General features: G+C 26.9%; 1 protein-coding gene across 2 annotated transcripts; it reads right to left on the reverse strand.

The window, feature by feature from the left end:
* Positions 1 to 868: 868 nt before the first annotated feature.
* On the reverse strand, positions 869 to 14,996 carry LOC132944728 (transmembrane protease serine 11B-like). Of its 2 annotated transcripts, XM_061014208.1 has the most exons (15): positions 14,841 to 14,996; positions 14,621 to 14,679; positions 13,320 to 13,380; positions 8,869 to 9,014; positions 8,549 to 8,713; positions 8,355 to 8,488; positions 8,111 to 8,278; positions 7,583 to 7,739; positions 6,558 to 6,768; positions 3,130 to 3,275; positions 2,811 to 2,975; positions 2,617 to 2,750; positions 2,379 to 2,546; positions 1,872 to 2,028; positions 869 to 1,406 (listed from the first exon to the last, which is right to left on the reverse strand). In XM_061014208.1, the coding sequence occupies exons 2-15, from the start codon at positions 14,664 to 14,666 to the stop codon at positions 1,222 to 1,224; spliced, it is 2,043 nt and encodes a 680-aa protein (XP_060870191.1). In that variant the 5' UTR covers positions 14,667 to 14,679; positions 14,841 to 14,996; the 3' UTR covers positions 869 to 1,221. The 2 variants fall into 2 exon arrangements, with proteins under 2 accessions (XP_060870191.1, XP_060870192.1); XM_061014209.1 differs by lacking the exon at positions 13,320 to 13,380.
* Between the last annotated feature and the right edge of the window lie 793 nt (positions 14,997 to 15,789).

Raw genomic sequence — 15,789 nt, forward strand, 5'->3', positions numbered from 1 at the left:
TTAATATCAACGTCTATAATTCCTGCGATGTCATTAACTATTGTTTCAACATTTTCATTATTTTCCTTTTTTACACCACTTATTTCTACTAGACACGCTCTTTCGTTTTGTTCTAATATGTTGATTTTTATTTATAGATTTTATATTATGCAGTCTTTTTCTTTTAAAGTTTTCTCAAGTTCTAATAACTGGTTACTAAGAGTTAAGAGAGTATCATTAGTAGTTATCTGGTTTTTAATAAATTCGTCTAATCTAGTGGTTATAGCTCTGGCGTCTAAATTACTGTTCATATAGATATTTGCGTCACCTTTTGTTTGTGGTATACTTTTGATGGATGTGCTTTCTCCTCTGTCTTGTTTAAGCTTTTTTGTGCAGTCTTCACAATTGAATGCCATCCCTTTTGATTTCATAAAATCCAAGGATTCCGCATTTATGTTAGAGCATTTCATATGTAATACATGCTTACACGTATTAGGTACATTGAATGCTGACCTCATTTCGCGAAACTGTCAAATTGCATTTTGAACACGATGTCATAATTGGACAATTAATTAACAAAACACGACTTACCACAATGAACGACCGAATTGAACTGATGAAATATATATACCAAGTAGAATAAATATAAAAAAAAATTATTTTTCCTAGGTTATAATGACACCATTAAATCTTACAAACTAACAAGCTTAATTATGTTACTACTCTACTCATAAAACCATCTAATTTTTGTCATGTGGACTGTTGTCTGTATAAACATTAATTGTTAAAAAATAGAATTTAAAAACATAATATATAAGTACCCACAATTCCTAAAATGTGTTAGTTATGAAGCAGAAGTTGTCATAAACAAAGAATAAAATTGATAAAAATTGATAAAAATTGATAAAAATTAATATAAATAGCAGTTATTTAAAATACAAAGTACAATACATAGTAATAATAATAAATCTACAATGAAAAATTGGTATCTATATGCTAAAAACTCTTAGAAATTAATATGTTCGTTATATAATATAATAAAATATATTATATTGCTTAAAGATACTAACTATATGTACTAAGATATATATGTATTAGGTTTAATTTAAATGAATAATAATTGTATGAACTGTTAAAAATCGTTACACATAAGTAAAAACCTATTTATAGAAATATTCAATTAAATTACAATTTATTGGCATAAATTATTTTAATAAAAATACCATAGCAAATCTTATTGAATTAATTATGTTTGTTGTACAGCTCACGTATCCATTGAATATGGAACTTAACTTCTGTAAAAACTACGATTGAATTATTTTCTTCCGAATCCCTGACACTTGCTACTCCGGTTAAATAATATGAATTAGAGTGGGAAAAGCTTAAGCCTGCACCACCATATCCCACACCCACACCTTGTCCTGAAACTAAAATATTTTATATTAATCGTTGAAGTCTTACAAGGAATGGAACTAAAACGATAATCTTATGCCGTCGTACACTCGTACTTCAAAATAAGTTAACAGAAGCGGTAGATCAGCTTTTGAATATAATGGATCATTAACTAGTAGAGTAAAAACCTACGAAGGCAAGGTGTTACAGTTTTACGTGCACCTATCAATGAAAACAAGCAACATATACGATAAAATGGCGCTCAACGTACGCTCGCACAATGTACCAATGTATACATATTTGATATTTAACTTCTTTGATAGATTTGTAAAAATATATTATATATGTTTATACTAATAATTGTAAAATGTGATTCGTCATTTCATAAAAATTAAGTTAATCTTCATATTTAAAAGAATATTAGGTGTTTACAAAATGTATGTGAAGATTGTTAAAAACATCGGTGTTTTCATGGTATTAATGTTTAAATATGTTATTACCCAGTGCAGAACCGGCACAAAACTTATCAAAAGTCACATATGATTCAAATCCGTTTTTGTACAAATCTCGGCAAGACCTACGGTTGATGTATGGTAAAGATGCTTCTAATAAAACAGGACTTGTTATGCCGTCATTCGTACGTCCCCAACCTACAATCTGTAAAAGTAAAAAATAGTTGTATAATGAACATACAATTATAATTAACGTTTAAAATTAATAACTTTTTATGTGGCTTTTGGTAATGTGTAATTTTTAAAAAAATAGATTCTGAAGTTTTTGAATTTTTGAATTCGATCATAATATGATATGAAATAAGCATGGTTAATGTTTTACAGTTTTAAAGTTTTAATTTTAAGGTTCAAATTTTATGCATGGCAACATGTCAATATTTATTATATTTATTATATATTTTATGGTATTTGCTATATAAATACAAATGGACAATGGCCGATATTGATAGTTACAGTAAACCAAATTTTGATATTTAAATTATACTAGAAACTAACCTTTCCTTTAACTCCATTGACCTCATTGTATTTACCATTCCAATTCAAACACACCGGTACAACACTATTACTAAAAGAAATTCTGGTTTTTAACACAATAATAGCTATATCTTCAGCATGAAACACTCTATATCCTTTATAACCATCTTTCAGGTAAACAATTTCCACCTATACAATTGTTTAAATTTATATTATATTAAAAGAGATACCAATTATATTTGAATGATTCATAACTTACATTTATTATTTGAGTAAAATTATTGTCAATAATTTTAATATTTCTATCATATTTTCCAACAGCAATTTTGTATAGCCCATCGTCTATTAATAGTTTATTAGAAGTCATACTATTTTTCCAAAAACAATGAGCCGCTAAAATTAATATTTATTAAATTTTAATTCTTTCTTAAATTTGTTATATAAAGATTTTACCAGAAACAACTAAATTAGATGATATAATTGATCCTCCACAAATTAAGTCATAATTGGAATTTATTTTATCGGATTTATATACTCCAGCGTTCCAAGGTGCTGTTCCATAATGTGCTTTTTGACCATTTTTGATCAATACTTGGTTTGTATATACTCTACCACAATCTAAAATAATATTATATATATATATATGAGATGTATTATTAGAAAAAAAAAGTCCATATTTAGAATAACATGAATAACTTTTGCATCTATTAGTTATTTCTTATTACACAAACATATAAATAATATTAAATCTCATAAATTTATTAATTTTTACCTGTGGTCATATTTGTTCCAAACTCGTTTCGATCACACAACTCGTGGCTCTCATCTGAACCATCTGAACAATCCTTAAGACCATCACAAACCCACGACTTTTCAATAGAAACTCCATTTGAACAATTAAACTTATCCTCGGCATTTCTATAATTTTATTCAACTATTATGCAAAGAAACATTAGTTCATTTTTATTATACAATTATTGTGAACAAAAGTATGAAAGCTAGTTGAATTTTAAAAATTCCGTTTGTTATACTAAACACTACAGTCTACAATAAATATATGTGCTAATTCCTACTGTAATTACTTATCTGCCATCAACGAAATATACCTAGTGAAAAATGACAAACTTCTTAAAACTTTAAAGTATTATATGACATATATTATCATTATGTTAAATGAATTAGAAACTATAGTCAGTAAACAAAATATTTTAATAAGAAGATAAAGTATTCGTAGGTTGAAAATTTGTATATAACATAAAATAATTAATATAAAATAGATTTGAGATAAAAATAAACAATTCGATTTCTGAGATTATTATAATTATCTAAAAGTTATAATATTGCAATTCGGAATCCGATGTTCTATGCGTGGTGGTCGAAGTTCTGGGTGCGATACGGTGGGACGGCATCCTCTAATATTTCCATGTAATTGATATTTTCCATATCTTCACTTATTTTGTGAAATATTACATCCCCTTCGAGTTCTATACAAATATTATCGACTTAAATTAAATTGGTGTTTTTTTTAAGTATTTTTTTTTTACGAAGGTTTTTTAATCTAATTTTACAATAATAAAATTAACACTAATGTTAATTAATACATAGATATTAGGAATATTATTACGTTTTTGATAAGAAAGAATAACCTATTTAATTGTTTGTTTAAATTGGGCCATAATAAAATGACAACTAGATATAATAAATCTAAACGAAATTTCTTACAATTTTATGAATATAAAATAAGATAATATATTTTTTTTTCGGTTGTAGAGTAAAATAGAGTTCAAAGATAAGACTTTTTGTTTAATTTTACAAAAGTTAATATAATAAATACAATTTGTATTCATAAATAGTTCAGCTTTTATTTTTTTTATTAAACTAAGAAGTATAAAACATACTGAAGTTGTATCTACATAAATTATTTAAGGTATATTATACATTTTAACATTTATACAATAATACTGAATAAATGTAATATTTTTTATGTTTTGAATTCAAAATATATTTAAATTTAGATAATCAGGTAGATCGTAGATAAATAGATATATGTGAAAATAACTCATAAAACACCAAACTAAAATGTATACTTGGTATGAATAAAATTGTATTATAAAAAAGGTATACATGAGTTAAGCTCCCCCTCCCTTCGGTGGAGACTCATTTGCGCACATATTAATATATTTTTTTGTCGAATGTAAACAACACACCCTGTATTATATAGATTATAAGCAAATTATTCATATTGTAGTACAGCAGACGCTGAATAGGCATTTTATATTTCTATAGCATATTCGTTCTATGTAGTAGCCTGTAGGACAATTAGTCGTTGCTTTATATTACGCCTCAGAGCACTAGTTATTCATATCAATATACAAATTATTATATTATTACATATATCCGATCTTATTTTTATTTACCTTTAGCTTCTGTATATCTGTATACTTCAACATTTTTAAATTTACGACAACTCATTTGCGCACAAAATAGTAAACAATGAAAACCAGGTTTTAGGTACAGTTTTGGGTGTACAGGATAACTTAAGCTGTCCAACACGTTCAATATTATTGATATTAATGATCACCCGTTATTGGAGTATCTTCAATATAGCCTTATATAGTCTTAAAGCATAACGTGATTTCACATCAGTTCTTATCTATCAAAAATGGCATTAATACTCGCCAAGTACACGAGTCGTGTGGGACAAGCTTTAATCTTTATTATTGATAGGTATTATTGCTATATCTTACCCTATTTTCGTTAAACGTTTCCGGTGATAACTGATAAACCTTATAACAAATCTCTTCTATACATTTTAGTTTAGTCTCCGGTGTAATAACAATGGACGCTATTTGTTTAACACGGAGAGAAAAACGTTGTAAAATATTGAACAAATTCAAATTTCGAGAGTGTAGGGAATTAAAAAATGGAAATTTCAATTATCGGTGTACTAATAAATTTTGTAATGCTTGTATTATTGTAAATAATAATAACGAAATTGTGGATCAATCCAACGCGGACCATAAACATGATGCATATTCAGATCAGGTTATTTCAAGAGAAATTGTAAGGAGCTCACTGAAAAGAAAGGCAGAAAATGATCTCCATACCCGTCCAAACAAATTAATACGACAAGAACTAAAAAATACCGATGTTGCTGAGAACATGGTACATGGTGACTTGAAATTAATCCGTCGTTCAATATATTATGTACGAAAAAAGCATATTTCCACGCTACCATCAAACTTTGACGAGTCGTTAAAACAACTTTTAGAGATGAAACAAGGTTTTCAAAATTGATCTTATAACCTATTTGATGCAAACGCGTACCAATAAATATTAAATATTATGTAATTTATTAACTGTAATTTATGTAGATTGTAAATTTTAATGACTTTTGTAAAAATAAATAATGATTGTAGGTAGGTACCTCCTAATTTATTGTAATTTGTAAATTTTAATGACTTGTAAAAATGATTGTACCTAATTTATTGTAATTTGACAAAATTTTGAATAATGTGTAATAGCTAAAACAACATTTTTAAACCCGCCAGTCTATAACATCAGAATATGATGAGACAGAAAGTCCTAATCCTTTTAAAGGGTGAAGGAAAATGTTGTTTGAGTATAATAATTGTCCACTATCAGTAATGACCAAATCGAAAATATGGTAGTACGGAGATTATGTACACCCTATACGTGGATAAAATTCTTGGAAAAAAGGTTTCTATTCTTCGTAAATTGTGGGCAAATGAGTTTTGTTTTTGTGCGCAAATGAGTTGTAAAAAAGGTAAATGTGCGCAAATGAGTTGTAACCCTCCCTTCCGCGGTTTATAACTGTATAAGCCATATATGATATTGATATAACTGTATAAATCAAGAGAATCTCTTCAATTATTTTGAACAACTTCGACCACTGCCTATGTGTAAAAAAAATGAGAGGATAATAGTAGACGATGTTAGATTTTCACTTAATAAAAATGTATAAAAAGAAGGGGTTTTGATCTTCCTGATCATACTGTGTAGTTGTATATACTATATTATACTAAAAATACCTACCTAATATTAAATATTGATCGTATATTGTTTGATGGTGCTTATTAAGACTTTAGGATTCTAAACCCCAAAGGTCTCAACGGCCCAACAACCACTATTTTCGCCACTTACAATATCATAATATTTATTTATACTATAGTCACATACTCTGAACAAGATGATACAGCTTGACGTCTGTATCTGTTATACAATCCACGAATCCATTGAATGTGGGACTTAACATCTGTGAAAACTGATACTGAATTATTTCTTTCTGGGTCCATTATGCCACTAGTTACTCCAGTTAAATAATAACAATTAGAGTGGAAAAAGCTTAAGCCTGCACCACTATATCCCACACCCACTCCTTGTCCTAAAACTAAAAATATTTCATACTTAATACTCTCAACAATACTTTAATTAAATATACGACTGTTATTGGGAATTTGGTAGGTACAATACATATTATATACATTATTGGTTGTAATAATTAATAATGATGTACAACTGTACAAGTACTATATTACAAAGATAAGTGATAATAGTACTTATTTAGATATAATACGTGGCGGCAGATGCGGATTGAAACTGTAATGCTTGTCATTGTATTGTAGACTACACATCCACAATGACCACACTCCATAAATGAAATAGGTACGTCATAAAAGTTAATGTTAGCCGATAACAAATGCATTTCAAATCATAAGTATTATTGATATATTAATTGCGAATTAAAATTATGTAATAGGGCGATTATCAAATCTGTATAATCAATCACTCAATCAACTACCATGTTACTAATATTATGTTTTAATTTAATAAAAGTACCTATTACTGAAAATAAACATCGTGTTACAATTTATTATTTTAAAATCTTTTGGAATTTGTATGGATCATTATTTAGTATAATATAGGTAACGGTATGGACTTACTAATTGTAAATGAAAAAAAAGCAATAGTTATAAAGTGATCCCCAACGTACGCTCAATATGTACCTACCTATTTGGCTTGTTTGAAAGATTTGTAGAAATATATTTTATATTTTTATACTAATTGTAAAATGTGATTCGTCATTTCATAAAAATTAAGTTTATCTTCATATTGAAAAGAATATTAGGTGTTTACAAAATGTATGTGAAGATTGTTAAAAATATCAATGTTTTCATGGTATTAATGTTTAAATATGTTATTACCCAGTACAGAACCGGCACAAAACTTATCAAAAGTCACATATGATTCAAATCCGTTTTTGTACAAATCTTGGCAAGATGTACGGTTGATGTATGGTAATGATGCTTCTAATAAAATAGGACTTTTTATGTCGTCATTCGTACGTCCCCAACCTACAATCTGTAAAAGTAAAAAGTAGTTGTATAATGCACATACAATTATAATTAACGTTTAAAATTAATAACTTTTTATGTGGCTTTTGGGAATGTGTAAAGGTAAATTAAATAGATTCTGATTGTTCAAAGTTTTTTAATTTTAGAATCTTATCATATTATATGAAATAAGATTATTTTTTAGTGGTTTTGAATTTTTTATATCAAGGTTCAATTTTTAGTTATGTAAAGCAACAAGACAATATTTATGCCTGATTAGCAGAGAATCTCATAGTATTTGCTATTTACATACAAATGGACAATGGTCGATAGTCATAGTCCATAAGTAGGTCCAGTATATCACAATTTTAATACTTAAATAATACTATACAAACCAACCTTTCCTTGATCTCCATTGACTTCATTGTATTTACCATTCCAGTCAATACAGACAGGTGCAACACTAATACTAAAAGAAATTCGCTTTTTTAACACAATAATAGCTATATTTTCAGCAAAAAACGCACTCATTCCATAATAATCTTCTTTCAGGTAAACAATTTCCACCTATACAATTGTTTTAATTTACATTATGTATGAGATACCAATTATTTTTAGACTTTTTTACTATTAATAAACATACATTCAGTATTTGAGTAAAATTATTGTCAATAATTTTAATATTTCTATCATATTTTCCAACAGCAATTTTGTATAGCCCATCGTCTATTAATAGTTTATTAGAAGTCATACTATTTTTCCAAAAACAATGAGCCGCTAAAATTAATATTTATTAAATTTTAATTCTTTCTTAAATTTGTTATATAAAGATTTTACCAGAAACAACTAAATTAGATGATATAATTGATCCTCCACAAATTAAGTCATAATTGGAATTTATTTTATCGGATTTATATACTCCAGCGTTCCAAGGTGCTGTTCCATAATGTGCTTTTTGACCATTTTTGATCAATACTTGGTTTGTATATACTCTACCACAATCTAAAATAATATTATATATATATATATGAGATGTATTATTAGAAAAAAAAAAGTCCATATTTAGAATAACATGAATAACTTTTGCATCTATTAGTTATTTCTTATTACACAAACATATAAATAATATTAAATCTCATAAATTTATTAATTTTTACCTGTGGTCATATTTGTTCCAAACTCGTTTCGATCACACAACTCGTGGCTCTCATCTGAACCATCTGAACAATCCTTAAGACCATCACAAACCCACGACTTTTCAATAGAAACTCCATTTGAACAATTAAACTTATCCTCGGCATTTCTATAATTTTATTCAACTATTATGCAAAGAAACATTAGTTCATTTTTATTATACAATTATTGTGAACAAAAGTATGAAAGCTAGTTGAATTTTAAAAATTCCGTTTGTTATACTAAACACTACAGTCTACAATAAATATATGTGCTAATTCCTACTGTAATTACTTATCTGCCATCAACGAAATATACCTAGTGAAAAATGACAAACTTCTTAAAACTTTAAAGTATTATATGACATATATTATCATTATGTTAAATGAATTAGAAACTATAGTCAGTAAACAAAATATTTTAATAAGAAGATAAAGTATTCGTAGGTTGAAAATTTGTATATAACATAAAATAATTAATATAAAATAGATTTGAGATAAAAATAAACAATTCGATTTCTGAGATTATTATAATTATCTAAAAGTTATAATATTGCAATTCGGAATCCGATGTTCTATGCGTGGTGGTCGAAGTTCTGGGTGCGATACGGTGGGACGGCATCCTCTAATATTTCCATGTAATTGATATTTTCCATATCTTCACTTATTTTGTGAAATATTACATCCCCTTCGAGTTCTATACAAATATTATCGACTTAAATTAAATTGGTGTTTTTTTTTAAGTATTTTTTTTTTACGAAGGTTTTTTAATCTAATTTTACAATAATAAAATTAACACTAATGTTAATTAATACATAGATATTAGGAATATTATTACGTTTTTGATAAGAAAGAATAACCTATTTAATTGTTTGTTTAAATTGGGCCATAATAAAATGACAACTAGATATAATAAATCTAAACGAAATTTCTTACAATTTTATGAATATAAAATAAGATAATATATTTTTTTTTCGGTTGTAGAGTAAAATAGAGTTCAAAGATAAGACTTTTTGTTTAATTTTACAAAAGTTAATATAATAAATACAATTTGTATTCATAAATAGTTCAGCTTTTATTTTTTTTATTAAACTAAGAAGTATAAAACATACTGAAGTTGTATCTACATAAATTATTTAAGGTATATTATACATTTTAACATTTATACAATAATACTGAATAAATGTAATATTTTTTATGTTTTGAATTCAAAATATATTTAAATTTAGATAATCAGGTAGATCGTAGATAAATAGATATATGTGAAAATAACTCATAAAACACCAAACTAAAATGTATACTTGGTATGAATAAAATTGTATTATAAAAAAGGTATACATGAGTTAAGCTCCCCCTCCCTTCGGTGGAGACTCATTTGCGCACATATTAATATATTTTTTTGTCGAATGTAAACAACACACCCTGTATTATATAGATTATAAGCAAATTATTCATATTGTAGTACAGCAGACGCTGAATAGGCATTTTATATTTCTATAGCATATTCGTTCTATGTAGTAGCCTGTAGGACAATTAGTCGTTGCTTTATATTACGCCTCAGAGCACTAGTTATTCATATCAATATACAAATTATTATATTATTACATATATCCGATCTTATTTTTATTTACCTTTAGCTTCTGTATATCTGTATACTTCAACATTTTTAAATTTACGACAACTCATTTGCGCACAAAATAGTAAACAATGAAAACCAGGTTTTAGGTACAGTTTTGGGTGTACAGGATAACTTAAGCTGTCCAACACGTTCAATATTATTGATATTAATGATCACCCGTTATTGGAGTATCTTCAATATAGCCTTATATAGTCTTAAAGCATAACGTGATTTCACATCAGTTCTTATCTATCAAAAATGGCATTAATACTCGCCAAGTACACGAGTCGTGTGGGACAAGCTTTAATCTTTATTATTGATAGGTATTATTGCTATATCTTACCCTATTTTCGTTAAACGTTTCCGGTGATAACTGATAAACCTTATAACAAATCTCTTCTATACATTTTAGTTTAGTCTCCGGTGTAATAACAATGGACGCTATTTGTTTAACACGGAGAGAAAAACGTTGTAAAATATTGAACAAATTCAAATTTCGAGAGTGTAGGGAATTAAAAAATGGAAATTTCAATTATCGGTGTACTAATAAATTTTGTAATGCTTGTATTATTGTAAATAATAATAACGAAATTGTGGATCAATCCAACGCGGACCATAAACATGATGCATATTCAGATCAGGTTATTTCAAGAGAAATTGTAAGGAGCTCACTGAAAAGAAAGGCAGAAAATGATCTCCATACCCGTCCAAACAAATTAATACGACAAGAACTAAAAAATACCGATGTTGCTGAGAACATGGTACATGGTGACTTGAAATTAATCCGTCGTTCAATATATTATGTACGAAAAAAGCATATTTCCACGCTACCATCAAACTTTGACGAGTCGTTAAAACAACTTTTAGAGATGAAACAAGGTTTTCAAAATTGATCTTATAACCTATTTGATGCAAACGCGTACCAATAAATATTAAATATTATGTAATTTATTAACTGTAATTTATGTAGATTGTAAATTTTAATGACTTTTGTAAAAATAAATAATGATTGTAGGTAGGTACCTCCTAATTTATTGTAATTTGTAAATTTTAATGACTTGTAAAAATGATTGTACCTAATTTATTGTAATTTGACAAAATTTTGAATAATGTGTAATAGCTAAAACAACATTTTTAAACCCGCCAGTCTATAACATCAGAATATGATGAGACAGAAAGTAGAAACTCCATTTGAACAATTAAACTTATCCCCGGCATTTCTATAATTGTATTCAATTATCATGCAAAAAAACATTATTTTATATTAACTACACAATTATAAACAAAAGTATGAAAGCTAGTCGAATTAAAAATTCCAATTGTTATACTTAACACTGCAATAATTAATATAAAAAAAACGACGGGTTGCACTCCGGGAGTGCCGGCAGAAGACAGTGAAAACTTGAATATTAACGCCGTGCATTTTTGATATTTTGGAATGGTTAGGTAATAATTTTGCACAAATTGCTTTAATTATCATTATAAAAGTACTATCATTTTTTTGGTAAAATACAATATTCATTTATTGGGCTATAATTAATTATTTTACATTTTTATTATATTACTATAGCTGATCTCGTGTACCTACTTCGTTACCCGTTAAATGTACAAGCTGTATATGACTCAAACTTTGTTCAATGCCTTATTTAATATTCGGTGTATAATGTTCTAGATTCATCTTAACTTTTCTGTTGCCCGGAATAAAAATTCTTATACGCAGCAGTATATTATCAGGTAGTCAATCTACCTGCGGTTACACACATTTAACTCTAAAGTAGTAAAGTTATACCAAGTTTGTCGTTTTTACTTAATTCCACCTACGGTTGATACGGTACCTAACCTACGGTGGATTAACCACCGATACATATAATATCAAAACACAGCGTACAAAAAAATTTAAATGCATTGAATGAATACTCTGATTTCACGGCGACCAATAATTATTATTATAATAGCTTTAAAACCCATGGCAACCATTTATAAACAAAAATGTTCACCGTAAATCTCTAATCCCTGTTTGAGCACATCTCCTGGTTGGACCTAAGGGGATGATTTGAGAATCTAAGCCATCCGATGTGCCACCCAAACGCATACAAAAAATATCATTCAAATCGAGTTATAGGGAGACTAACGAACAGCAATTCATTTATATATTATATAGATTAATTTTCTAGAAGTATGTTTATTTTTCTTTCGCATAATGGTCTAAATGCACGTATTCGTCTGACGCGAGTTTAAAATTTTTTACCAATCACAAAAAAGAAACTGAGCAGAGTGCACAGCGCCGCTAAAGAAGTTTTCACTTCAATAAACAATTCGATTCCGATGTCCTATATGCCTAGACAAAGGTTTATCAATAGAAAAATAAATGAGAGGATATAGTTGATAAAGTTATATTTTTACATAATAAAAATGTACAAAAGAAGAGGTTTTGATCTTTGAATCTTTCTGATCTGAACGTGTAGTTAGTATCATGAATACCTAATAGGTATTAAAAATATAGTATATTATGCTATATATTATTTGATTGTGCTTATTGAGACTTCGGGGCTCTAATAAATGTATTCAAATACTATTTTAAATATTTTTTGAGAAAATTATTCGTTTTGATATACATTATACATTCTGAATAATTTTTTTTGTATTTTTTTTATTCAGAAAAATTAGCTTTTTTAAAAAAATATATAATAAACTTTATATTCGTAACGATTTAAATTTTTCCATATATTCGATTATAAAAGTTAAGATTGCTCCCAACCACCACTATTCTCGCCACTTATATAATAACATAATATTTATTTAAAATACAGTCACCAACACAAAGCAAGATGATACAGCTTGTCGTTTTTCCAGTTTTCTATCACACAAAATGCCGGATCCTGAAATAATGAATTATTACATACGTAAACAAAGTTTAGTGGATTAAGATTATTCATTGTTTTAATCAACATTTGCAGTTTTCATTCAATAATGTTATAATTATATTATAATATCTTAAATATCTTGCATTCATATGTAATATGTACAGTGGCATAATTTCAGTTAAAAATAGAGGGTGTGGGGAACAAAAATTTTGAAAAGCCAATAAAATGTAAAAAGAAAACCACTCGTTCCATGAAACGTTTCATGTTGCACTCTCAAGCTACTTTTCACAAACAATGTTTGTTTCAATTTAATCGTTATCTTTTATTAATTTCTTTAAATTATCATAAGAATGAATTCATTATTGTAACGTTTTACACTGAAGTTATCGGATATTAAGGAGTGGTTAATTTATTTTCAGATTTTTATTTTGTCAGTTGATATACATGGTGTAACAGGAAGACCTGAGAAAAAAAATTACACTTCTTCATAGATTCTATAACGTAGGAGACAAAATGTGAACATTGTTAATAAATAATTTCAAAAATAATGCTCATGTCAAGAAATTCCCAAAATTACTGTTTCGAAAAAAGTTACTACACCTAAGTTCTAAATTATAATTTACTAAAATAATTATATTTTAAGAAATTCTAAAAAATAAAATCCTTGACTTAGATAAATGTTTTTTCCATTAAAATTGTTCAGATTTACAAATTTACTGATTTGAATTTTTATTTTCAATATTAAAAAATTAAAATAATTTTTTTTATATTATACGTGTAGATATAACGAAAATGTCTCTAAATTATATATTTAAATATTGATTAGAATAAAAGTTATTTCATCTGTCAGGTCTTCTTGTTAACCCTATATACTAAACCGTATATATTTATAATGTACGTACCAATGTATTTTGATTTGTGTTTAAACTTAATAGTTTTATAGATAGTTATTAATTTCTAGTGTGAAAATTATTTCTCTGTACCTACAATTGTTAAAAATATTTCTCCAAAATTATAAAAATAGATTATAGTAACGTTTAACTACATGAAACAACCATCGTATCGAGTTATTTTAAAAAAACATAATATATAAGTATAGAAAAAGACACACATTTTAGTGTTAAAACAATTTTTTGAGTGTATTAATAACTTAAATATTATAAATATTATACTAAGTAGGTACTAACATAAATCCAAAAACATAAAAATATGATTTTCTATAACTATATCTATTGTTAACACTGGTATTACGTACCGAAAATTAAACATGAATATATTATCCAGTAATATGTCATCTTCATCGTTAATGGCGAGCTGAAATTAAAGCAAATATATTTAAAAATATATACAATAATATATAAGTTATATCAAATTGACGCTTTATACAGTAAACAATATTTACTGTACATTTTCTAACACGTAGATATAGCTAAATATTATACTGTTATAATAATGATAATATAATATAAATGTACCTTTATTAAGCTCTGATAATATTTGTAAAGAGTTTCTTAATTTGTCACTTCATGAGACAACACTATGTAAGAGACGATAATACAACTGACAGCACGAAAGTTGTACACACAATATAATATCGGGTCTTCTAAAAATCTAATATATTTATATCATCGCATTATGCTGGTGTGTAATCTGATTGTTTTTTGCAAATCACACTCTCATGTTTTTCTATAACATGATGGTCATAAGGTCACATATATATCCCAGACAGCAATTTTTATTTTTAATATTATTATAACATTATAATAACGAATAATATTAGTATAATGTTATTATAATAATATTATAATATAATCATTACAAAATGCTGTCTGGGATATAATGCATTTAAGCATTTTTTGTTTATCTAAATGATATAGGTAATAAATATATAATCAATAACGATAAACCGCAGCAAAACCGATTATTAATAGCAGGTGCTATAAGAATATTAATATTATTATTGGTAGGTAATGAACACGTAAATAATGATTATTTAGTTATAAGATGTTATGCTTTTATCTAACGGTTTTGCTGGCTTATTATTGCATAATATGTACAAGACTCCAATAAACAAGTCACACTCACGCGTGTCTAGATCAATAATTTGTTAAATGTTGTGATACAATTTTTCTATACATAAATAATATTCAAATGTACATAACATACCGCTGTCCATTTATCCCGTTTATAAAATATGAACATAGGGTGTTGGTGGGGGGGGAGGATTTGAACAATTAAGAGAAGAGAGATGGACCACGTTATCTTAAAGTCTGAATTAGCAGTATTTTAAATAAACATAATTTACTGGAGAGAAAAATCATGTTAAAATAGTTGTGATAATTTTATTTCTTATCTGTTACTGTTTCACTCATATTAAAATATAGTATATAAATATTAAGTATACATTTGCAATTATTGTTAATA

This window comes from Metopolophium dirhodum, chromosome 5, assembly GCF_019925205.1.
Source record: "Metopolophium dirhodum isolate CAU chromosome 5, ASM1992520v1, whole genome shotgun sequence".
NCBI lineage: Eukaryota > Metazoa > Arthropoda > Insecta > Hemiptera > Aphididae > Metopolophium > Metopolophium dirhodum.